This window comes from Colius striatus, chromosome 6, assembly GCF_028858725.1.
Source record: "Colius striatus isolate bColStr4 chromosome 6, bColStr4.1.hap1, whole genome shotgun sequence".
NCBI lineage: Eukaryota > Metazoa > Chordata > Aves > Coliiformes > Coliidae > Colius > Colius striatus.
Window position 1 is genome coordinate 27,444,044 of NC_084764.1, and position 23,993 is coordinate 27,468,036.

General features: G+C 41.1%; 1 protein-coding gene across 1 annotated transcript in view; it reads right to left on the reverse strand.

Moving 5' to 3' along the window:
• Positions 1-23,033, reverse strand: part of STON2 (stonin 2) — a 77,011-nt gene extending 53,978 nt beyond the window's left edge. Inside the window, exons 1-3 of the mRNA XM_061998816.1 lie at positions 22,957-23,033; positions 4,479-4,683; positions 3,754-4,008 (exon numbers count right to left, since the gene is read on the reverse strand). Of these exons, the coding sequence (XP_061854800.1) occupies positions 3,754-4,008; positions 4,479-4,566 (343 nt within the window). The 5' untranslated portion in view covers positions 4,567-4,683; positions 22,957-23,033. The remainder of the gene's footprint in view (positions 1-3,753; positions 4,009-4,478; positions 4,684-22,956) is intronic.
• Between the last annotated feature and the right edge of the window lie 960 nt (positions 23,034-23,993).

Genomic DNA, 23,993 nt, shown 5'->3' on the forward strand with positions numbered 1-23,993 from the left:
AGATTGGTGCCAGAACTGTCTCTAACACACCAGTCCGTGATTCTGAGTAACATGCAAATCCTGCAGAACAGGTAGGATACTGAAAATTAACTCATTGTTTCCCAAACTGAAAAATGTTTCCTTCCAGATGCATTTTACTTTTCTTGACATGTTTATTCCTAACACAATGGACTGGCTTTTAAAATGCAGATTTGCCTTTAAGCATTCATTCCTCTTTTATGTTTTGAGGACCCCTTCCTTAACCCTTACACTGCATTACAATCAACTTTGTTAGCATCATTTCCTTTCCTAGCACATAGGACCTCGCATTTTTTTCTGATTTTAGGACAGCATCACAGTTGCTCTAGTTTTCAGCTGCTGATTTCATGTTGCATGTACTTCCTATCTGCAGATAGAACAGCAAAAAATGGTTAAGCTGAAATTTGCTTTACTGTGGGATATCTTCTCAAGGAACATAGTAGGAGTGCAAATTACTTGAGGCATTTAAAAACAGATAAAGCTCTTAGGAAAAAGTGGGGGGAAGGGATTGGGGGGGGGGGAACGGATGATGTAACAGAACTTGCCTTGCTCTAATTTTGGTGCTTTGATGAATACCTCATTGAATTCAAGAGTTCAGCTAACACTGATTGTGAGATTGTGAGCTGGAGGCTCATTGTGTAACAAATGCAAATGTTAAGTCACTGTTGGCTGTGATCATTTACAGATTATGTAACGTTTGTGACAGGAACATTTCAGTGAGCCTGAAAATCTCATTTTTCGCTTTTGCAGTATCAATTGACTGGCCTGATAGTACCTGTGAGAAAAATAAATTTTCTTCTTTTCCTAGCAAAAGAAAAAGGGTGAACAGGACACCACAATGCACCATTTCTGTGACCTCACTCAAGAGCTACTGCTTCCCAGGGAGAAATCCACATGATTTGGCAGCTGTCAGTTATCTATGCATAAGCCTGAAAAGCAGAAATATTTTGAAAGAAAGATTTGGCCTAGCATTTACTCTGCCTGGCCCCAGATGTCTGAAATAATTTCCACTACGAGGCTCACAATGGGTGCTTTTCATTTCTTTACCTCAGGTTTTGACCTTTCTTTTTAACTTCCAAATCCTTTGTGTTTTCAGTGCTGTCTCTTGGTATCAGTCCCCTTAATTTCTGGCCCTCCAACAATGTCTTCACTTTTCCCGGGACAAGGGCCCAGCATTAGCCTTAGTTTTCTTTAAATGGATTTCCTAAAGGATACTCACTACATGGCAGTTAACAGTTACGTTAATATTTTTTTTAGACTGTGAGGAGTTTGGCACAAGGAGTTGCTTTTGAGGGAACTTGTGCAAAAATAATGTAGCCCTCAGGACAGAGTAAGACAGCATCTCTCTCTCCTAGGGTCCATCCTCTCTGCTCTCATGGCACTCTGGAAATGCCACATCATAAGCCTTTTTCAAAATGTGTTTCCAGGCAGTCTGGCCATCAGCCTGGCTAATTATCTAGTCAGCTGCTTCAGCTGGACAGACAGATGATTTCCTAACAGCACTGGAGCCTTGACAGGAACACGGCTGGGGGTGCTGAGACTTCAGGATGTTGCTCTTCACAGCCGCCTGCACAGGAAACAGATTTCAAATGTGTCTGTCCTCCTCACACTGATATGTCTGTCCACACTTGGCCTTCATACTCTTCCCCCCCACCTGGCCACTCACTATTGTTCTTCTGTGGTCTGTTTGCTACTGGAAATGAATAATTGCTGTCATCACAGGCTTTCCACTGTCTCAGTGTATCATGGGTCAAACACAATATCTCTGGCTTTGCTGCCAGCCATAAAAAAAAGGACGTGACCTGAAGATTAATTGAGAAGGCTGAAGTTTATCCTACCTCTTGCTGTCAAATGCTTCTCAGAGCAGAGGGCCAGAAACAAAGAACTGTTATCACTTCTGCCCTACAACCTTCCCTTTAGAGGCTGTCAGCTACACTGGGCTGGCCATTTATAATACAGGGCCCAAAGTCCCAGGAGTGGGACTAGCTCATAAATAAGGATTTAAAAATATCCACATCAACTCCTTAGGGATGCTATACAGTTAAAGAATAACAGCTTCCCACTAATGGATTACATGGAGTACATCCTGATCTCACTGCCAGGCAAACCATCCCCCTTCACCAATCTCAGTCAGATGCTAGAAGTCCATGTGTAAATACTCCTCCAGTGGCACTGAACACTTAGGACATGCCTTTACAGGAGCATAAATGGGTGCCTTCTTCAAAACCATAATGCTTTTGCAAAGTCTTCTCTGATCACCTCTTTTTTATATCCCAGATCTCTGCCTCCAATCTAGCATGACTGATAACAAATCCAGAGCATGTATCTTAAGACTGGGACACATCCCTTTAAGGATGGGAAATCAAGTAATACACCATGAAATTGATTTTATGGAAGACTCTTTGGTTGCTAGCTTTACTTCAGCTGAGCAAAGAAATCTTTTTTCACTTAAGGTGCACTAAAGAGTTTTACAGTCAACAAGGACATCACAATGTTAGGAATAAAATATGGTGTCAGAGCAACCAACAGCCCTATATGAAAAGGTATGTGGCTGTATGAGTAAGAGCAAGGATAACCTAGTAATGAAATTAAATAAGACAGGTAGAACAACTCAATTTTACAGATTTACAGTTACAAGTGCTCTTCTTTCTCTCCTTATCACCAGAATCAAGAAGTACTTAGAAGAATAACCAACAAATAAATACAAAGATAAGGTCTTAAGCAGAGCTTCAGACAAACTTCTTTTTGCCTAAAGAGTCCCTCATTTCACCTGCACAAAGGCCTAAGCACTGTCTCAAACAGGTTAGTCTGTAGCAGTCATAAAGACAGCAGATGGAAAATTGTTGTTTTACCCAAAATCCAACCCAAAGCTGACAGTCCAGTTTTTCTGACAGAAGTATTGTTCGTGTCACAGTGAGTATATGATGGGCGCAGTGAGCAGAATAAAGCTGTAACTCTTGAAATTGCTTTAATAACTAGCAGTAACGAAGTAGAATTATTAACTAATATTTTCTTGGGCAATTACTCCACAGCCTCCTGCAAGGAGGGACAGAAATTTGTTCATATCAGTTAGCATAAGTTCAGATGGCAAGCCAGAATCTTTCCATGAACATTGAAAATATGTCAGAAAGTACTTTTACATTTCAAGAACAGTGTGTGCAGTCCCGGAATTAAGGTCAACTTTGGTTGTCTTTGTAATTCTCCATCTGCTAAATCACAGCAACAAAAGACAGCAGAAAGCACCGATGGCTGTTGGCACACTAGTTGTTGGTTTCATTAGGCTTCTGGCAAAAAACATATGGGGACAATAAGCAGATAAAGACCACAACCACAGATTGCGGTGATCACCATTTCTTCAGTTCCAGACCACAGAGGAAAATAAGGCTCAGACTATTTAGATGATTAGTCATGCCTGTACATAAGAAATGTCGTACTGAAAACATCACTACGCTGTTTTCCTGTGAATGCATTTTGGCAGTCTCCGGAGTCAAAACACAGGTGGAATGAATCACAGAAGTCTTTCATTTTCTTTACAAAATACTGCTAGTTCAATAAAAAATGAAATTATGAGCCCTTTCTGAAACTCTGATAACATTAATTGTATTTAAACATAGTACAAAGTTTGTTTCAACCTTTGACAAATCCAAGAGCAAGGAAAAAAATCTGTAGACTGCCAGTGTAGTCCATGTATTCTATCATGTTACTGGAATGGACCTTTCAATGCATTTGTCTCACCTTCTTGGGGGTGGGTCGATGGAGTGTTGGTCCATGGTGCATCTTCAAACTGAACCCACGCACTGATGGATGATGACAGATCAGTGCTGGGACACACGTGGTTCCCAAGCACAGCAGAATTCACCTTGGGTTGGTCAGCTGCATCTTCCAGCTCTGTGTGGAAAAGGTCTTGAAATTCTCCATCTGCATTGTGGTTCTCTTCTGAGGAGGTGTCTGAAGAAGAAAAGCATTTCTCTGGAGGCTTCTCAGTGCTACCTAAAATAGAGACAAAATAGAAGGATTGGTAGGACTCATTACTACTTCACTGGTTTTTATTAAAATATCTAAAATTTGTCACTAGCTGTAGGTAGCAAAATTTCCTTCACATAACATACTTTTTAGACTAACATTGAGCATATTTTGCACTGAGCATGCTTGATTATAATAGGTGAGACTTCCTCCATGGTCAGATGGATATTGTCTTTAATGTCAAAGGACAAATCCAAACCCCGTAATAGATCTATGCTAAGTAAATCTCACATTTGGAGAATATTTCACATTGTTGGCGCAAACTCTCTGATTACATAGGGGGTAGCAGGAGATAATTCAACCTCTGCATGCACTGCTTCCACTTAGAAGGCAAGCTTTGTGATGCTAGATATATGACAGTAGTTGGTATAATTAAAACAAAAAAAAATGTGAAGTTCAAAGAAAGCGAGGTTCAAAGAAAATCAGAGATACCTTACCTCGAGGGTTAACAGGGAGGAGCAGATCATCAGTGAAGGACACCCACTCAGACTGGTGGGAGGCAATGACACTAGTCAGAGATGTCATATTTGCAGCAGGCTACTCATCTTCATTTGAGGAGTATAAGGAGGAAGCAGAATGGCAGAGAGGCACTGTGAAGATGAGCCAATAGAGGGAAATAGCTCCTTCGAACCTTTTCATGTGCTGTTAAGAAAGGAGTAAAATTTGTCTTTTAGAGAATTCAATGGGATGAGTGACATCATTTTAATAATAATGTACCAATTTACATACCACAGGCACAGTACTGCCACCTTTGAGACAGGAATGTCACCATGGTCTAGAGGAGGGATACACTTGAGGAACTTCTTGATTAAAGCATCTGAGGGCCGTACTAAAATAGTCAGTCATTGAAAACAATGTTTTATTCCTCATTTATGGAGCCATGCTTCTCACAACCCCAGTAAGAGATGTGATGAGATTCTCCTAGGTTTAGCACATCTTGGTTGTGACATAATTTAATCCCAAGATCTCAGCATGTCCTTGCTTATCTTGCTACTTACAATGTCTGATCCTTCTCAAGAGCGAGCAATAAGTTCTACAATATAGCATTAACATTTATGGGGCTGGTTCTGGGATCAGGATGAGTTGCCCATAATTCTCATCATGGTCTGGGTGGGAAGAGATGCCCTCTCTGCTAGCTGCACTTTCAACTCTGCTGCTTGAACTAGAACTTCAGGTTTCAGTTTTAAAAAACAACATCTTAGATCTTGTCTGGAGTTAAGCATCATTGATTCTATGATCATTTTGTTGTAGCCCAGTAAATGTTTTCACAGATGGGGAAACTTTAATTAGGATGCATTCGAACAGGATGTGCCCCACACAGATCTGGAATCTGCTAAAAAGAATGGCGTGCTGCTAAGTGCTCTGGTTGTTGGCAAGTAACTGGGAACGTCAGGTCCCGGAAGAGAAATTCTCTTTGACAAACATCCATAACTACCTTGGATTTGCAGACCACTTCAAAACTTTCAGAGGACTATTGCCTCTTTCTAGGGAATCATGTGAATTCTGTCCCCAATTATCTCACTCATTGAAGCTCTCGTTGCCATGGTATTCAAGTACTTGAAAATACTAAAACTCAGACTTGGTTACTTTAAAGAGCTTTAAGCAGCATGTCATGGCCTGCTGTCTCTGACCTAACTAAAGGGGGTTTTGGGGTGAAACTTCACATTGGTGTACAAGAACAGATACATCACTGGGACTTCTCTTTACCTTACATTAACAACATTTGGGTCCAAAGAGCAGACTGATATTTAAATCCATTCACTCTAAGCATTTTCTGCAGGATGTAGATCATTAAACGACTTCCAATGTGATTATTCTCCTCAGGGCCACAAAGTTATTAGTCTGTTGAAGGCAGGTCAGCAAGTAAGAGCTACTTTAAAAGTCTGGAAATCACAAACCAGCTTGACAATCAGACAGAATTAATGGGGCCATATTCATTATCTGAATACGACTCTTTTCAAGCAGAACTGAACACAAAATGTATGATTTCCTGCAAACACAAAAAAGGATTCCTGTAGACAATTCTGATGGTCAAATGCAATTTGCCAGAAGACTCTCTCTGGAGAAGACCCTCTCTCTTTAGACTTTCCAGAGCCTCAGGCCACCCCACAGCCAGTCACCCTGCACATCTTTCCCTTGTAATACAACCAATTCCACAACCCTGAAGGTGCATAAACCCAACCCTTTTTCCTCCATTCCCGTGGCAGGACGTCTGCCTTCACACAGTGTAGGCAGATACCTTTCCCTGCCTCATGCAGCATCCATTTTGGGTGCTATTAATAGAAACTACAAAGCTAAACATAGAGGCAAGCTAAGAGAGCAAGAGTAATCAGATGCTTAGGGTCACTTGGATGCCACATGAGGGAAGAAGAGGATGACCGTGGTATCTTGTTTTCCTCACGTGACCAATTAAGTTGTTTGTTTTGGGCTTGTTTAAATGTCTGTAACTAAGTCATCTTTTCCCAAACAACTAAATACTGACCTCTCCTTTCTCCTGGAAAAGTCCTGATGGAGGCATGAAATGGCAGGAAATGAAAAAAGAAAACAGTTTATCTTGCCTGTAATGCACAAACACAGTGCTCTTTCCAATTATTTATTTATTTTTAAATGTCAAGGGGAAAAAAGCCGTGAAAGAAGGCAAGAAAATTTCAGTTTCAAGCTGTGCAGATAGTTTCAGCTGTGCAGATATGTGGGTGAATTATACCATCATTTTAAGATGGATTTGCACTTTTCCCCTACTGACCCCTGACAAGTATACTTTTCTAAATGCACTCAATACCAGACAGCAAAACTTAAAACACTTTAATATACATAATGAGCACTGTGAGTCTAGACAAGCATCAGAGGAATGTTCAATGCACTATGAAGCTCCTACTCCAGCTATACAGCTTCCCCATGGTGGAATTTTCTACAGACTTCCCAGTTCTGCAAATGAAGGAGAATGTGTTGATTTATCAGGGTTATCACAACTTTTAAACAAGCAGCCTGAAAGAGGGGAAAATCAGACTGAGTAGCTCTAATTGTCAAAGATTCTCAGAATAGAGGCACGCTGAAGATACATATGTTAGGATCAATAAAAAAATATTTTAAAAGACTGAACTCTCAGCTTTCACAAGAAAGCATCCATTTGGCACTGTGGACAAACCTGAATCCTCTCCATAGCAAAGGAATCAGCACCCACTATTTAAACACTGCGGTGAATACCCTGCAAGTTAATTTTTGAGTTTTGCCCCCTGACCTTCATATTTCTCAAACATCTATGGCTATTCCTAGAGAAACAGATTTTGAAGCCTATGACAAACAAATAGGTCTTCTACTATATGTGACTTATAGTTAAAGCAAAAGCTTATGCTGCATAGCCCAAGCAAAAGGAGATGGAAACATATTTCTTATAACTAGATATTTCCAGGCCAGTCCAGCATTATGCCTCTCAATACATGATGGGAATTGTATCAGTTTTCATTTTGTTACTTCTGTATTATGTTTATTATGTCAATTAAGCTTTTGCTGCTAAACTAGCTAAAAAATAAATTTTAAAAATATCATATTTTTAGTAAAATAAGAATCATGAATTGAAAGTTTGTTACTATTACACAGTAAATACACAGTAAAGCAGATGGTTCTACATGCTGACCGCAATGGCTCTTACCATCAGTTCCAGTGCAGTGGTTTGACCATGAGGCAATTAAAGTCTAAGCGGATGAAATTTCTGCTTCAAGTGTCACTTTTACACTACAGTTTCACAATGGGATATATAAATCTGAGTGACAAGTGAGTGATAGTTATTTCCAGTTTGCCAAAGGCCAGAGACCATAGACCTGGAACCAAACTCCTTGCCTGTTTAATCCCTCCTAATGTTTTGATCAACCACATTATATAATTTCTTTTTAAAGTTGATGAAGGTTCATTCTAACATGACAACACTGCTTTGATAACTAGAAACCTCCTCTCATTTAAAATACTTGTAAATTTAGTTTTTAGCCATTTCCTCTTGTGACATGCTTATCTATCTGCCCTTTCATACAACTCTGCTCTAGCAACAGATGAAAAGAAATACCATCATCCTTCTCCCCTGCATTTTGCTAAGCCAAAGCTATTTATGTGAGAAGTGTCTCAACTCCCTTGTGCCCAAAGTTTCACATCCAGCACCTTGTACAGTGAGCCCTCACTTTAAGTGGAACTTTTACAGACTACATGAGTACAAACAGCAACAGTAGTAATGGTTCATAGCACTACTGAGCCACTTTAGAAGTATCTGTAATGGAATGATGGTTTTGTAAATACACTATTCAAAGTATTCAAATGCTCATGTGTTTGGACAGCAAAGTCAAACATTGTTTCTCAGTACATTCCAACTCTGCTCAAAAGAAACAGCTTAGCACAGTTAATAAGCGTAAGCACTAAGGGTCATTTCTCTAATTCCTTCAAGATACCTGCATATGATGCACACTGAGGTGGGCTTTATCACCACTACCTACAGTTACTAAACTTGTAGACTCTTGAGTGTATCACTTTACATGGCACTGAAAAAATCCCATAATCCATATAGCAACACTGTTTTTCATGCTTATGCATTCCTTTACAATCCCAGGGACCTAAAAATTAATTGGTTACTGTGCTTTGCATTTGGTTAATGTAGAAGACCGGGGAAGGGAAAAGAACTAGAGATACTGTTAAGTTCTACCTAGCAGAAAAAGGAACTAAGCCAAAGGGACAGTAAAAAAGGAAAGGTTTTGACCATGGCTTTTATTGTAACAATCAAGTTTCACTAACACCAGGGAAGTCTCAAGGAAAAATATGTAATTTTATCTTGACCACATGTTTGGCAAAATCTGTACAGACCAAACAATTCTAGTAGCGTGAACTGAGGAATGGTTGCTGCCTTGGGCACACTTCCAAATGAAAGAGAGTGCATGGCTTTTCCTCTCAACTTGGCCCACAACAAGCACTGACCATCAGCACATCGTGACCAGAATAATAAACAAACTGCAAACTGGAAATCTGTTTTCAAGCATCAAAAGAAAGTTCCAAGGACTTAATATTGCCACAGCAAAAACAAAACCCAGTGATAAATGGCAGGAAAAAACCCTCAAAACTGAGAAATCCAATGAAATAAAGAAACTGGATTTGGATTGTATTATTATTACTGAAAAAAAAAATGCACCAGTCTCTACCTAAACAGCTGAGTTAAGACTACCTTAAGAATGATCTAGATGATGACAGGAATAAGGTGATATTCAGTTATTGATTATTGCATTCTTAATATTTACAATCCTGTTTTCTTCATGTATACAGCTCCCCCAGTTTACAAATTACTCAGAAAAAGCTCTGGTAACACTAGGCTTTAGAAGTTACACCAGTTTCACTTACTCTGATTCATATATGCTATTTAAGATGAGCTCCATGACTTCAGATATAGCTTAAAAAGCTCAGTCACTAGCTGGTGCATGTAGCACTTATTTACATGAAAGCTCTCAATATGCAAGGAAGAATTAAAGACAGACAAATGGTCATACCTTGTGAAACTCCTGCAGCCTCTCTAGAAGCAGGGATGGCTTTGCCCATCACAGATTACACCTAAGCAAAGAGCCTTGATAGCGCTCTGTCCTCAGAGCCTGCTCAAATCCACTGTGTCTCATTACAAGACAGGTCATTACTACTGTCCCCTGGCAATTTTAGACAGAGATGGAGTGAGGCAGAGTGTGGTACTGCAGATGACTAGAGCCATCTGGCACACTGGATGACAGAAAAGCAGTGGGAGTCTCCCTGGGCACAAGACCCAGTGCAGCCACACTAATTAATGCCCACACCCAATTACTCCAACAGATACGAAGTGACCTGTCTAAATCCATGCTGGAAGTCAGTGGAAGAAGTACTGTTAAAGCCAGAGACGACCTGGAATAACCTTATTTTCTCTAGGCCCACAAGAACCCAGCTATCACACATAAACCCATGTCCCACGAGTACATAGCTTTGCTGGAAGCTCATGTTTCCTGACAGTAAAAGATAGCAGCCTGTAGAGGATACGCTGGTAAGAAAGTCATAAGCATCTCCCTCTGGAATATTTGTGTCAAAGCTAAAATCTGAAAGGTCAACAGCTGCTGTTTTTTTCTGCACCACAATTCATCTGCCACAGAAGCTGCTCTGTTTCCCATAGAGAGAGAGAAAACACCTCAGATGCTCTGCTGCAGGCAGTACCAGGATATTCAGGCAGTTCAGAAGGCAATGATCTCTCTCGTTCTGCCCAAGGCCGTGACTTAGAAATACTGCATGGGTTCTGGTTGCCTCATAACAAGAGACAGTCAGACAAGATATTGTTCAGAACGATTCCAAGTCTGATACTGGAAAAAAATTGTACAACCTCTTCCTTTATTCCTTGTATTCCCAAGAACCTGAGAAATGTAGAAAGCCACCACAGAAAAGCAGCAATGCAAAAAAAAAAAAAAGGAATGGGACTCTAATGGGGGGTTTTTGGTTGGAATTTTTTTTTTACAATTAGAGGTAATGTATAAAAGACAGAAACCGAGTGATCATGCCAAATGAAATATTTGGCAGTGATAGTTCATGTCCCTGGTCACATTGGGTAACTAGAAGCTCTGCATTTCAGTACTTTAAATATAGCTTGCTGTGGATCCATAATGCATTCAAACTATAACTGAAGCCTACAGTCATGTAATTGCATTAAACCTTGAAGGATAATTTTGCAAACTGCCAGCCTTCTAACTCAAACTACAATCTAAGGCAAGATCAGTCAAATGCTTCTCTTATGTACAGAGCAACAACACTTTAAAGCTAGACTGGGAAATGATCACAGGAAAGAGGCAGCATGCCGCTTTGTTCAGCAAAACAGTTGCATCTCTAAAATCTGGGATAATTTTTTTTTCAAGTCAATATTGCACAAATCAGATAATAAAATTAAGCAAAACACTAATTTTTACTTCCCAAAGGATAATTCAAAATCACTTTACAGATCATTGTTTTCATTGAACAATGAAATTCTGTTGGTAGTAACAGTAGGCAACAAGATATCTAAATACAGTAAGAGTGGAGAGGTCGTTAGAATCCTCTTCTGCTCACTCTTATCTTCTCAAGGCCTACATGAACTCCAAAGCAACAGCCCAATCCCAGACTTCCACACTTGATCATTACATGTCACAGACATTCTCTGCCTCAGGGTTGTGAATTTGCAATAATCGTAACTATTGCACAACATATACAATACATAATGTCCCAATCCATATTATGGGGAAAGAATTTGTTTTAGAAACGGGTTTCTTCTTTCAAAAAGTCACTGAAAAAATGGCTCATACAAGGGACATGTTTTTCAGAAGAAAGCTCTGAAACCAGCCTGGTTTGCACATCTGATACTGATGTTCTCATATGTTGTCTAAATTGTGCACAGGTAAGCTAGTCAGATGTATTTCATTTGCCTAACCCTCCAAAAGCTGTTGTACTGTACTTGCTGTTGTGATGACTATCAAGGTATGTTTTTTAAGTTATCTCACTGATGTAAAAAGCATAATGTTCTATAATTAACCATCCTTGACCCAACTATGTCATTGCTGCCTGACATCACTGAAAAGAGATGTCAAGAAGCGAACATAGACCACAAAGTCTCATCTGTACTTACCCTTCTTCTAATCTGGGGCTAATGACAAAAGAAACAGGGAAAGCAGTAAGTGATCCTAAGCTTACTGGAATATTGTGCTGGATGATAAACCTTTTTACAGTAAACACATAAAGTGGCTTGTATGAAATGTCATCCTATTTTGCCAGGTACTAACATTCCAGGATTGTCTATGGTTTTCAACAAATTACTGCTTTACCAGTATCCACCATACAACTAAAAAACTGATCTTTCCTCCATTAGTAAAGGGAGAGACAGTATAATTCTTCCTGTGCCTCAGGATTGGTTTCAATCGCACAAATGAAACCAGGGCATTGTCTTCTAAATTACAACTAAGTTCATGTCAGAAGTTAGGTGAAAAGTCATCACTGAAAATGGTGGCTATAATTAGTTGCTATCAACAGTTAAACTCATTGGACTAAGAAAACTGGAGGAACAAAAAAAAAAAAAACAAACCCACCCAAAACAACAAACCTAACCACAACTGAAAAAACCTCAAACAAACCAAGAAAGAATGAAAGAAGTTAAGCCTTCAAACACCAGCCATATTCAAGACAGAGGAGAAACTGGATTCTGTAGACAGAGATGCTTCACTGGAAGCTGTATGTCTACAGAGAGGATAGGCATTCATCTGGCTGAGCTGTGAGGAGACAGAACAGGAGAACAGATTTAGAGTGAGGGAAAACCAGAATCTGACTGCAAAACCGTCAGGAAGACAAGGACCATTGAGGAAGTGATGCAGTCCTGAAAGAAAGCAACCTTGTGCTGAATGTTGGCTGGAAAGGGAGATTAGGAACACAGAGTGAGAAAGACATCTTGTGTTCAAGCCTTCTCTGTATCTACATATAACTAACAACTATATATATAAAAATAACTTCTATATAACTTTACCTCCATTTAACATCTTTTATAACCTCTGTCAGCAGCACTTTTCCAAGGAAAAGAGTTTAAATAGGGATTTTCGTTTTATGAGAGATCCTTTTTGATGGTTATACCTAAAGGCAACCTTAAAATGTTAGGCTGTGTCCCAGTTTAAGGAAGTTCTACTTGATTATTTAAAGCCAGACAAAAAAAAAAAACAAAACAACAGTGCTCTGGAAGAGGCATTGCAGGGGACAAGTCTGCCCTGGAAGAAAATTCCATGGATGATCCAACTGGTTGTTCCTCGTTTCCAGTGTCTGGAGAGTCAGTTGGGATTATGTAACTTTGTGTGATGCCAGGACACTGTAGCTCTTCAGGGCAACCCACAAATATCATGTTTGTTGTCACTATTTTAGACACTCTAAATATAGGCCCATTACTTGATGGTGCGCTTTGTTTTGCATGACTACGACATTAAAAGGTGGTTTTCCTCTAGTGCAAAGGAGCAGAGCTGTTGCTGAAAATTAAGTTCAGAAAACTTAACTAACAATGCTTTAGGATTGTCTGGTTCAGCAAGCAGCAGCTGCTCATCTTTATGGTACTACTCCTTTGCGAGTCAGCTGTGCTTGTGAGACAGCAGGCAACCTCATGCATTGCAAAAGAGGAATCCAAGATATATTACCACATATCTACATGAGATCATCCCATTTCTGCAGGGGTACATGGTGAGAGGCAGACCCCTGTGGCATATGCAAGCAGCAAATCACTCATAGAATCATAGAATGGTAGAGGTTGGAAAGAATCTTTAGAGATCATCTAGTCCAACTTCCCTGCTAAAGCAGGTCCACCTAGATCAGGTGACACATGAATGCATTAAAGTGGGTTTTGAAAACCTCCAGAGAAGGAGACTCCACATCCTCCCTGGGCAGTCTGTACCAGTGAACAAGTAAACAAGTTAACAGTAACCAAGCTTTTCCTTATGTTTAAGTGCAACTTTTTGTGTTCCAGCTTCTTTCAATTACCCCTTGTCCTGTCACTAAATACAATAGAAAAAAGCGATACCCTAACCTTCTGACATCCGCCACTTAGATATTTGTAAATATTAATGAAATCCCCCCTCAGTCTCCTCTTACCCAGACTAAACAGCCCCAGGTCCCACATCCTTTCCTCATAAGGAACATGCTTCAGTCCTGTGATCATCCTGGTGGCCCTGTGCTGGACTCTCTCCAGAAGTTCCCTGTCCCTCTTGAATCTGCACTTGTCCTTGTTGAACCTCATGAGGTTCTTCTCTGCTCAACTCTCAAGCCAGTTGAGATCCCGCTGAATGGCAGCTCAGCCTTCTGGGGAATCAGCCAGTCCTCCCAGTTTGGTGTCATCAGCCAACTTTTTGAGGGTACACTCTGTCCCCTCATCCAGGTCATTGATGAAGATATTGAACAAGATTGGCCCCAGAACTGATCCCTGTGGAACTCCACTGGCCACAGGCCTCCAACTCCCTTCTGTGCCATTGATCACAACCCTCTGGGCTCTGTCATTCAGCCAGCTCTTGATCCACATCAGTGTCCACTCATCCAACCAACACTGCCTGAGCTTTCTGATGAGGATGTTATGGGAGACAGTGTCTAAAGCCTTGCTGAAGTAAAGGCAGATGACACCCGCTGCTCTCCCCTCATCTAGACAGCTGGTTATGCACTCACAGAGGCTGTCAGGTTGGTCAAACAGGATTTCCCCTTCGTGAATCTATCTTAACTATCTTTTTCTTTGTATGTTTAGTGACTACATTCAGGATGAGCTGTTCCATCACCTTTCCAGGGATGGAGGTGAGGCTGACTGGCCTGTAGTTTCCTGGGTCGTCCTTCTTGCCCTTTTTGAAGACTGGAGTGACACTGGCCTTTCTCCAGTCCTCAAGCACCTTGCCTTTCCTCCATGAATGTTAAAAATATGATGGAGAGAGGCTTAGCAATCACATCAGCCAGCTCTACCAGCACTCTTGGATGCATCCCATCAGGACCCATTGACTTACGAGTGTTAATGTTGCCCAACAAGTCTTTAACCTCTTCCTCTTCCACCCAGGGCAAGTCTTCTGCTGTCCAGACCATCCTACTATCCTTGCTGGACTGGGCTTCCCAAAGGCCAGCCTTGGTTGTAAAGGCCGAAACAAAGAAGGCATTCAATACTTCAGCCTTCTCTGCATCCTCTGTCACCAGAGCACTCTCTGTGTTCAGCAGTGGTATTCTGCTAAGGATGCCACAAGAGCAGCCCTTGCAAGCCTGAGTACCAAGAGCAGGATGAAAGGCCAGTTGTACCTCATGCCTTACAGCCTCAAACAGTTAATACCACTACTGTAGAGCTTCCATGACAAGCTCATCTATTAATCTGCCACAAATGCCTGTGAACATGAATCAGTTCCTACAGTGCACAGCACAGTCCCTGGTTTCACAGTGCTTGAAATGGCTCAAGCAAACAGCCACTGCACCAATGCATCTGTGAGGTTATCAACCAGTAGATCATCAACCAGAACAATTAATAAGCAAATAAGACATAGAAAATGGCTAATCACTCAATGGTTGGGGCATTATTGTCAAAGTAAACTGTCCAAACTGGAATAGCAGGGAACACTGCACATTAGGTACACTGACAGAGATGGGCACACACCACGGGGAAAAGGTTCCCTGTAAACCAACCCGTTTGCTGGGGAAGCTTCTGCAACGGCAGTTCCTCACATGCCCGGCTTGAGCCAATGGTACATAAGTGCTGCAGGTATATGTACTTGTACATGGTACACTGAATCTAAACCAAAACAAAACTGCCATTTGCAGGTGAATGAAAAGAGTCTCCAATTTTCACACAGAAATAGGAATGTGATAGGATCTTTGAAAATTCTGTTTTGAGGATATAGAATAATTTAGCTGTCTACACCAAAACAACACTCAAAAAGAAAAGGAAAGGAAAATCTTACAGTGAGATATTGCACTATTCTTTCTTTCTCAGAGAACTCACTCTTCAGTTTCAAATAGCAGACGTTTGTTTCATCATTAAATCATATAAAGTTTACCTGCATGAGGTGATTAGCCATTCTATACATTTAGAAGCATGCTCTATGAAAGCCATGGTAAGACAGTGAAGTCATAAACATACTCTGAACTGGACTTGGGTAATACAATATCTTGCCTCCCAATTTTTTAGGCAAGAATTTAATGCATCTTTTGTTTCTGTGTGCTGTTAAACATTAAAGAAAATTACCTTGAAGTTGCATAAAGGAACGTATCAGGTCTGGTTTATGCATGACCTGTTTTGTGTTATTCATGTGCTTTAGTAGAATAACAGTGTGAAAAATCCCAACAAAGTCCAAAATAAAAACGACAAAAGAAAAAAAAAAGCCCCAAACCAACCCAACCACAACACTCCCTTTCCACTCAAGCCCCTAGAAATTGAAGACTACTGTTGCCTCGAAGGCTCTGGAGTCTAGTCATGCAAGCAAAGCAGAAAGAACTTTATGACAACTTCACTCACTTCTTTGGAAAATCAATAGAAAGCACAGCAGACACAGAGATAGATACTGGGCACTCAGATAATATCAGCAAGATCTTTTTCATTAAAGGGTCTGGAAACTGAATATCTTCCTCTGCGCAATCCCTCTTAGGTAACACTACCAGCATGGCTCGTGTTTGGCACAGCTGCTTACTGAGCCTACTCTCGAAAGAGAAGCAATGCAGTCAGGTCACCCCACCTCCCCACCTAACCTCATGTAGCCAGGAGCAACAATGGTTATTCTCCTCCTCAGCCCATGATATGTCTCAGTTGTGCAGCATTATGATATGTGGAAATACCAGTTCATGGGAATGTTAATGGGGCATTACAGTTCTCTCGCCAGCTCTGGGGAAGCTGAGCCCAGCTTACCTTTGTCAAGGACTGCCTCACACAGTGGACATGTTTTGCAAATGGGATGCAGACAAGTAGATTTTAAAATGTGTGACAGATTTACCTCCCTCTTCCATAAAGTCACAGACTCACACAGGGACTCCCCACTTCTGTTACCAACACTGGCAATGACTCACTGTGGCAGTAAATTTGACAACAGTATAATTCACAAGCAAATGCATGTTGCAAACTAGTGAAAATTGGCAGAATTAGAATTTCATCTTTTTTCAAGGCTAACTTTCTGAAAAGATGGGATTACCACTTGAATGTTTGTGCCTGTTTCAGTGTCAATGAAGAGCTTAAAGCAGTTGTTTGGAGCTGCAGCTCCCAAAGGTCTGTGGCCACCGTCAATCTTAGCTCCAAGCACATTCATATAAATAGATTGAACACTGGATTGAACACAGGGAGAATGTGCAATCTCTTCTGGAAAAAAAAAGTGAATGCTGGTGCCAATCTCCGAGTGCACATGTAGTGTGGTAAATACAGCTGCCTCCATTCAGAGAGGCTTGGAAAATTAAATTGCAGAGGTCAGACATGAGTTACTTACAATGGGAAAGCCCAGATCTCCCATTCTATTCTTTCTCAGTTTTAACCTCTTCAAATGATGTCTGAGGCAGTGAATATCTTCAAAAAATCCATGCACCTATCAGATGAGACCTTATTCCTCAAGCTGAACTCATGTACCTTTTAAGTTGGAATGAGATTTAGGAACATGCTTCTACCATATATAATTGTTCTATATAGGATATAATTTTTAGCCAGGTAAATATTTGAACCTTGCTTAACTGCAAACAACATAGCAAGAGCATTTCTGGTGGTAAGTTTCTGTCTTCAGGAACAGCTAGCAATTGAATACAGACTAATCATTAAACTTCTTCGGTCAAATTCTTCCCTACAGCTGTTCCATTGAAACAACATTATTAGAAAATAAACCAGCCTTGTGCTGTGGAGCTTGACCAGCCCAACTTTCAGTTATATAGCTAGTAATATCTCTTCTCTTCAAAAATGCTTAGTAGTGCTTTTTTCCATGTGTTTCCATCACCCACACAGCCACAAAACCACCGTGCAGTTCTGTAAAATGGTACCTTCTGTTCACAAGAGGCCCCTGGCTCAGACAGCAAGAGAACAAAATTACTATACTGAATACCCACCCTCATTTTCAAAAGTAAATTAAAGATAATTCTGTCATTTCATTTCACAGCTGGCAAATCCAAGAGCCCACAGGGAGAATTAGTTTCTATAAATATTCATGTCTATAAATGCCAACTAAAACTTGGCCTAAAAGAGTGTAATGAAACAAGAAACACAGTTCAGCAAAAAGACATCCTTTCTCTCTGGCTCACTAGGCAAGTCTGCTGCCCTTGGACCAGGAGCTCAGCTTTAAATCTCAGCTCTGGGGCACATGGCCTGTTCTCTGAATATTAGGATAGTTCTGTACTATGACAGCAGCTTCATAGGATCCTGAAGCATATCAGCAGCTCTGTCCACTGACAGAGGAATTGTGCTGAGACATTTAGTTCAGTTACCTTAATAAAGCAAGATGAATCACATCTCTTTTAACACTGGACACCCAGCTAGACATTGGAGATAGTCACCTGATGCTCTGTTTATAGTCAACAGAAGGAATCCAACACCTCCTGAGGATCCTTGTCTGATCTATTTTAGAACGAGGTGAATCCCTCTACAGAAAGACTATGGCAATGAACTTAGGTTTGCATGTCTTTTTCACACCTAAATTAAGACAACTGAACCTCAGTCAAAAAAAAAAAAGTTGTACCGATGCTTTATTTCCCCTTTCACTGATACGCTGTGTTATTGTAGCTCTTCCCCCCTTCCAAGGAGTCTGATTCTTTAAACTGTACAGCACACACTCTTTATCACACTGGGATTCTATGCAGGTATTTATTGTTATTACTAAATACTTCTCCCTCTCCTTTTCAGGTTATTTTCCCATGCTCCTATGGGCTCCTTTCTTCATTACTTCTAGTGCTGCTATATGTTTCTTTCAGGACTCTTTCCTAAGAATTTCACATAGTTCTGTCTTCCTGGAGGGAAATGTCTGCCACAGAGCTTAAAAATCACATTTAGTATTCAAGATATGTTTTAATGTATAAAGTAATTTATCAGCAGGGCCGCAATCTGCCTTCCCCGTCAGTATCAAACACAGAACAACCGACTTACTCTGCAAAGAACGATCAAGAGGCACTTCAGCAGTGGTTTGTTACTCTGAGACTTATATTTCGTATGAATGTCCCTGAGTGACACAAGATGAAATCACCAAGTACTGATTTGAAACAGTAGCACAACTAATTGTGACGTTCCTATAGCATAGTCTGTTCCAATAAAAACAAAATTAAACTTCAAGGAAATCTTCCATGTATTTCTAGACATGTCACTACAGTGAACTGATTAACCTTAATATATCACTGCTAAGAAAATGATTTCAACATTTTAGGAAATACTGCCAGAAAAGTATCTGTTGAAGGATTTTCAATAGGGTGAGGGCAAAAGCTCTTTATTTTTATATTTTATTTATTTTCATGTGTCCCTTTAACTAACTCTATCTCTATAGAACTGTTTAAGAAACTGATGTTTCAATAGCCTACTTCCTTTAAGAGTATTTTCTATTAATAAAGCATTCTTTGTAGTTATCAAAGGGACACGTGCAGTGATGACTCCTCTTAAATTTTTAACATTATGCTATGATGTTTATATTTTCCCATGTATTTTTTCCATAACTGTATACTGAGGATTATGTTACATTTTTTAAATTGGTAACAAGTTGGTCAACATGCTGTACCCTAAGCTTAACACTAGCAAGCAGTGCAAAACCTTACCAACAGGAGCAGAGCCGTAGGGTGAAGTACTTGGTGTTATGGGCATAGCTCTCACACTACTTCTTTGTAGCCTTTACTTCCCCTTACCTCCCATCTGATCCTATAGACTGAATTGGCATTAGCACTTGGAGCACACTAAATGAGCTCCTGGATTTGTTCTTACTCAGTTTTATCCCCCCAAAAAATCAATTTCTGTGCTCTGAGGTACAAACTGAAGTGCAGTAAATGCAGATATTTGGGACATTAATTTCCAAAGTGCATTCCTGCTCTAACTATCACACTAATGTATTTGCATCCATATTTTTTCAGAAAAGAAGGAAATCCTGGAACCCTGATGCTTGTCCCCACAGGACTACATTTTCTCAATTTTTTCAGTCTCAATCTCTGAAAAGGTACACTCCTAAATTGTGAAAGAAAAAAGACCTTCCACACCATTCATCTTATTTGCACATTTGAAACACAGTAAAAACTGATCACAGAAGTCCATAATCCCTACCTGGGAAGCAATCTTATCCACACAGACACCTTCAGATGGACTTCTGGCCCTGTTAAAGGCCCTGGTAAAACTTTTACCATCTACAAGGAGAAAAATTTAATCTCTGATATTTCCAGATGTATGAGCTGAGTTGTAAGACTTCTAGTTGTGCTTCCCAGGACCTAAATTTATCTGATCAGAATGACAGCCATAGTCTTGAGGACAACAGATGCTAATAACCAACACATAGAAAGACAGGCATTCCTTCCTTGAGATTAACCACTTGTGAAGTTTTTACACCCATTAGCAGAACCCATAACCTTTCAAGAAACCATCCAGTGTGGTTATACTCCAAAGAAAATGTATTAAGAAATCGGGGCGGGGGAGGGAATCCAAGTTTGCCATTGAGTATTTAATGGATTTATTTTTGTAATGCAACTAACAATTCAGATAAATTGTTGAAGAATTAATTGCCTTCTGAAGGATCTCAGTTCCTAGCTGAGTGCAGAGTGAGCTGAAGTGATTAGCTTAGATATATCAAACTTTTAGATGACCAAGATTACATCAGAAGATTACTACCACCACATGAATCCTTATAGGTCTACAGTTTATTTCCTGGTGATTTTTTTTCACCTTTTCAACTCTCAAAGGAAAGCTAACATTGTTGTAAAGCTGCTGAGGCTAAAACCTTTACTTCCAGGTTGTCTTTAAGAATAGTGCTTTTCAAAAATCACTGATTCTGTTAAGCTTATTGTCAAGGTGCTTTGCACAAACTCTCAGTGCAATACTTGGGTTAAAAGCTGCATGAAGAAAGGGTACTACCAGAAGCAAAGTGTTGCAATAGAAGAATCCACAATCCGTGATCCTGTAGCTGATGGCGACTGCCTCCCTCACAGACTGGAAAAGTCACCACTTCTACAACAGGGGCAACAGAAACCTTGCAGAGCAGAACATCTTGAGAGATTTGTAACACACATAGACACCATTTCTCATCTTTATTTGCTGATGCCAGACTTGAGAGAGATGACAATTAAGAACTTTATAAACATGATGTATTTAGCCCACTCACAATATGGTTTTAACCCACACACAGTCTGGCTTTCTCAACCAGGGAACTGTACTAGCTGCCAGTTCTTAACAAGATAGCTGGCAAGGCAGCACCAACACAGACTCAAGATGGGGAGCTGGCCACTACTGAGATGTAGCTGCTGCTTTTTTACCTTGCATCCTTTGGACTATTATCTAAATCAAGCACATAGCAGAGTAACAACTATGCCACTGATGTAATGAAGGATCCAAGGAACTCATGTAAAAGTGTGATGTGCAGTTGCAGACCAAGGTGTACTATTAAGTCCTTAATGATAATTAAGGACATGAATCACAAGAGAGTATAGCTAGTCAGAATTTGAGATACTAAGTTATATGTGAGAGGAAAAAAAAACCCTGACCTTTTCTCATATCGTAAAGTTTAATAGTCACGCTCTTGACGGTATTCATATTTTCAAAATAATTTAAAAGCTACAACTATAAAAATGCAGCAAATACTAAAGTTGTCAATGTAGTCCTATATCTAAGGAAAGTGTTGTTAAATTTGCTTGGGAGTTACTGCTACTTGCTTTGTACTTGAGATCTCCATTGCATATCACGAAAAGCCTTTAATGTTATGCAGAAAAAGAGGTATCTGATAAAAGCATGACATAACAGATTGAACATAATTCATAGCAAATACTCTGTGTAACACAAGACATGTTTCAGTCATTTCAGCAGAGAAAAAAAAGAAATCAGTCGTGCCACAATTAGTAATCAACTAAACATTTTGCAATCAACCTGGCATTTGAAATTTGCATGCCCAAACTAGTAAGTTTACAAAATGCACATTTCACAGAAGACAAGAATGATTCATACCTGATTCACAAATAAATAAATGCCAATGTTTGCCAATTTTTTGCCTGGACTATACTAAAAATGCCCAATACCGTGAAGCTATTCTAAGAATAATTGCCAGAAAAAGGTACAACTAAGTATGGGAAGACATAAGCTGTAAAGCATCACCTGATCTAGTCAAGTAGTGGAATATGTTAAAAAACTTGCTTCTCTCCGAAAACCTGAAGGCTCAACAAGGATGAAATCATGGGAAAAAAAAAAAATCAGAAAAGTTGAGTCTGATTACAGCCAAGCAGTGAACAAAGGAATTCACAAAAATCAACAAAGTGGAGTATAGAAAGGATATTTAACACATGAACCAGGCAAGTGTACAGGGAAGGGGCTATTGGGCTGGATATCAACACAAAAATCCACTTTGCAAGGAAACATGTAATTTGAGCTTTTTTTTTCAATCTATAATTTGCATAGCGTATGTAAACGAGAAACAGAAAGAAGAGTGGTGATTTTTCTTTGCCTTACAATGTCCTCACCACAGAAAAACATTTCAAAAGCAGCACAATTTAAAGACTCGTGAAAGGAAAAATCCAAAACATGAGTAATTGCATAGAGCAGCTGATGGGTAGGTGGATACGAGCAGCTTCCACATGCTGCCGTTAATGACTCATTAACTCTTCTGCAGACGCGGAGTAATAAACTGCTAGCACATACACAGAAACACAGCGTGCATTATTCCAAACAATAGAGGAGAGCGCTCATTTGGGAGAAGATAGATGGGGGATTGCTAGGCTGCCTGTCATAAACAGTCTTTATCGTAAACAGCCAGGAAAGAGGGTGTAAGGACCAAGGGAGGACAGGCTGGAACACGGCCCGGACAGTCACAGCCGGGAGCGGTGCGGTGAGCCCCGGCTAGGGAAAGAAGCTGGAGCGCCGAGGGGAAAGTTCAGCCGCATCAGGGCGCGCAGCCGCAGCCGCCCCCTCCCCTCAGCGGCAGGGAGCGCAGAGGGGCAGCGGCGGCACTGGGCTGAAGGCAGCGGCACCAGGGGGAAGGCTGCGGGGACACCTGCTTTCGCTGGAGGCTTCCTTGGCTCCAGCTGCTGGGCGTCCTCCGCCTGCCCGTGTACTAGCGCTGCCCGCAGACCGAGAGCTGCGGTACGCTTCCTTGCCTGTCAGTAGAGCACAGGGCGCGCACCTTCCTCCCCCGCGGAGGCCGGCAGGCTGGCCGCAAGCACGCCGCTCTCCCTCGCCCGCGCTCACTGCCGGCTCTGCGGCCGCTCCCCCGAGACACCCCGTCACCCCGCGGACGGTCCTACCTGCCAGTGGCGGGCGAGGAGCTCCGTGGGCACCGGTGCCGCCGCCCGCGCTGAGGGGAGGCGGCGGCACGGCCCCCGTCCCGCCCCCCCAGGGCCGCGGCAGCGCGGCGCCGCCGCCATTGGGCGCTCCCCGGCGGCGCGGGGGGCCGCCCTCCCATTGGCCGGGGGTGCCCCGCTCCGCCCCGCCCGGGGCTGGTGCGACCCGCGAGGCCGGGCCGGGCCGGTCCCGGCGCGAGCGGCTGCGGCTGCGGGCGGCTGGCGGGAGCCGGGAAGCGAACGGTTCGGCCCTGGGGAGCGCTGGGGTGGAAGTGCTGAAACTTGCGCTGATTGCCCACGTCCCCCCCTTACTGCATTTAAATAGTGCCTTGGCGTATTTTTAAACACGATGCCGAAGCTTTCCTGGGTGAGGGGTAGCAACGTTGTAGGGAAACGCAAAAATATATACAAATTAGAATGCAAAAATATTTGTGACGGGGGTCAGTCTACGGGCACTCTTAAACATTACAACACTTATTTGCAGTTAATGATTTTGGGTACTGACTTCTCATACAAATTAATGTGTCTCGAGTTTTTGGTTGGATCCTGTTGGATTTCACAGGTTAGCAGACATCCCCATATGATGTATTAATCAGACCAAATCAAATTAACTGCAACGTCCATGAACTAAAGTGTTTTTAAGCTGTTAAGCTGTAGTAGTATTACAGATACTATAAATCTGAAATATTAATTTTATTTCTGCCTTTGCCTTTAAAGATTTCAGATTGTGATTTGCAGATGAAAATGTATTTATGGAGGCTTTAATGTCTAACCCTTCAATTTCAGGGCTTCTGATGAGAAGCAAGTTACAGAAAATGAACACGTGCACCACACATACAAACATGAGTACAGAAGCGTATGTATACTCCCATTTGCAGATTCAGAGAATGACTCTGGGGAGCTAGGGCAGTATCAGTTCACCAAAGAGCTGCCTAGTAAATTGAACCTTGTGAGATGAGAAATGTTAATAACCTTAACATTTGCATTAAACATTATCATAA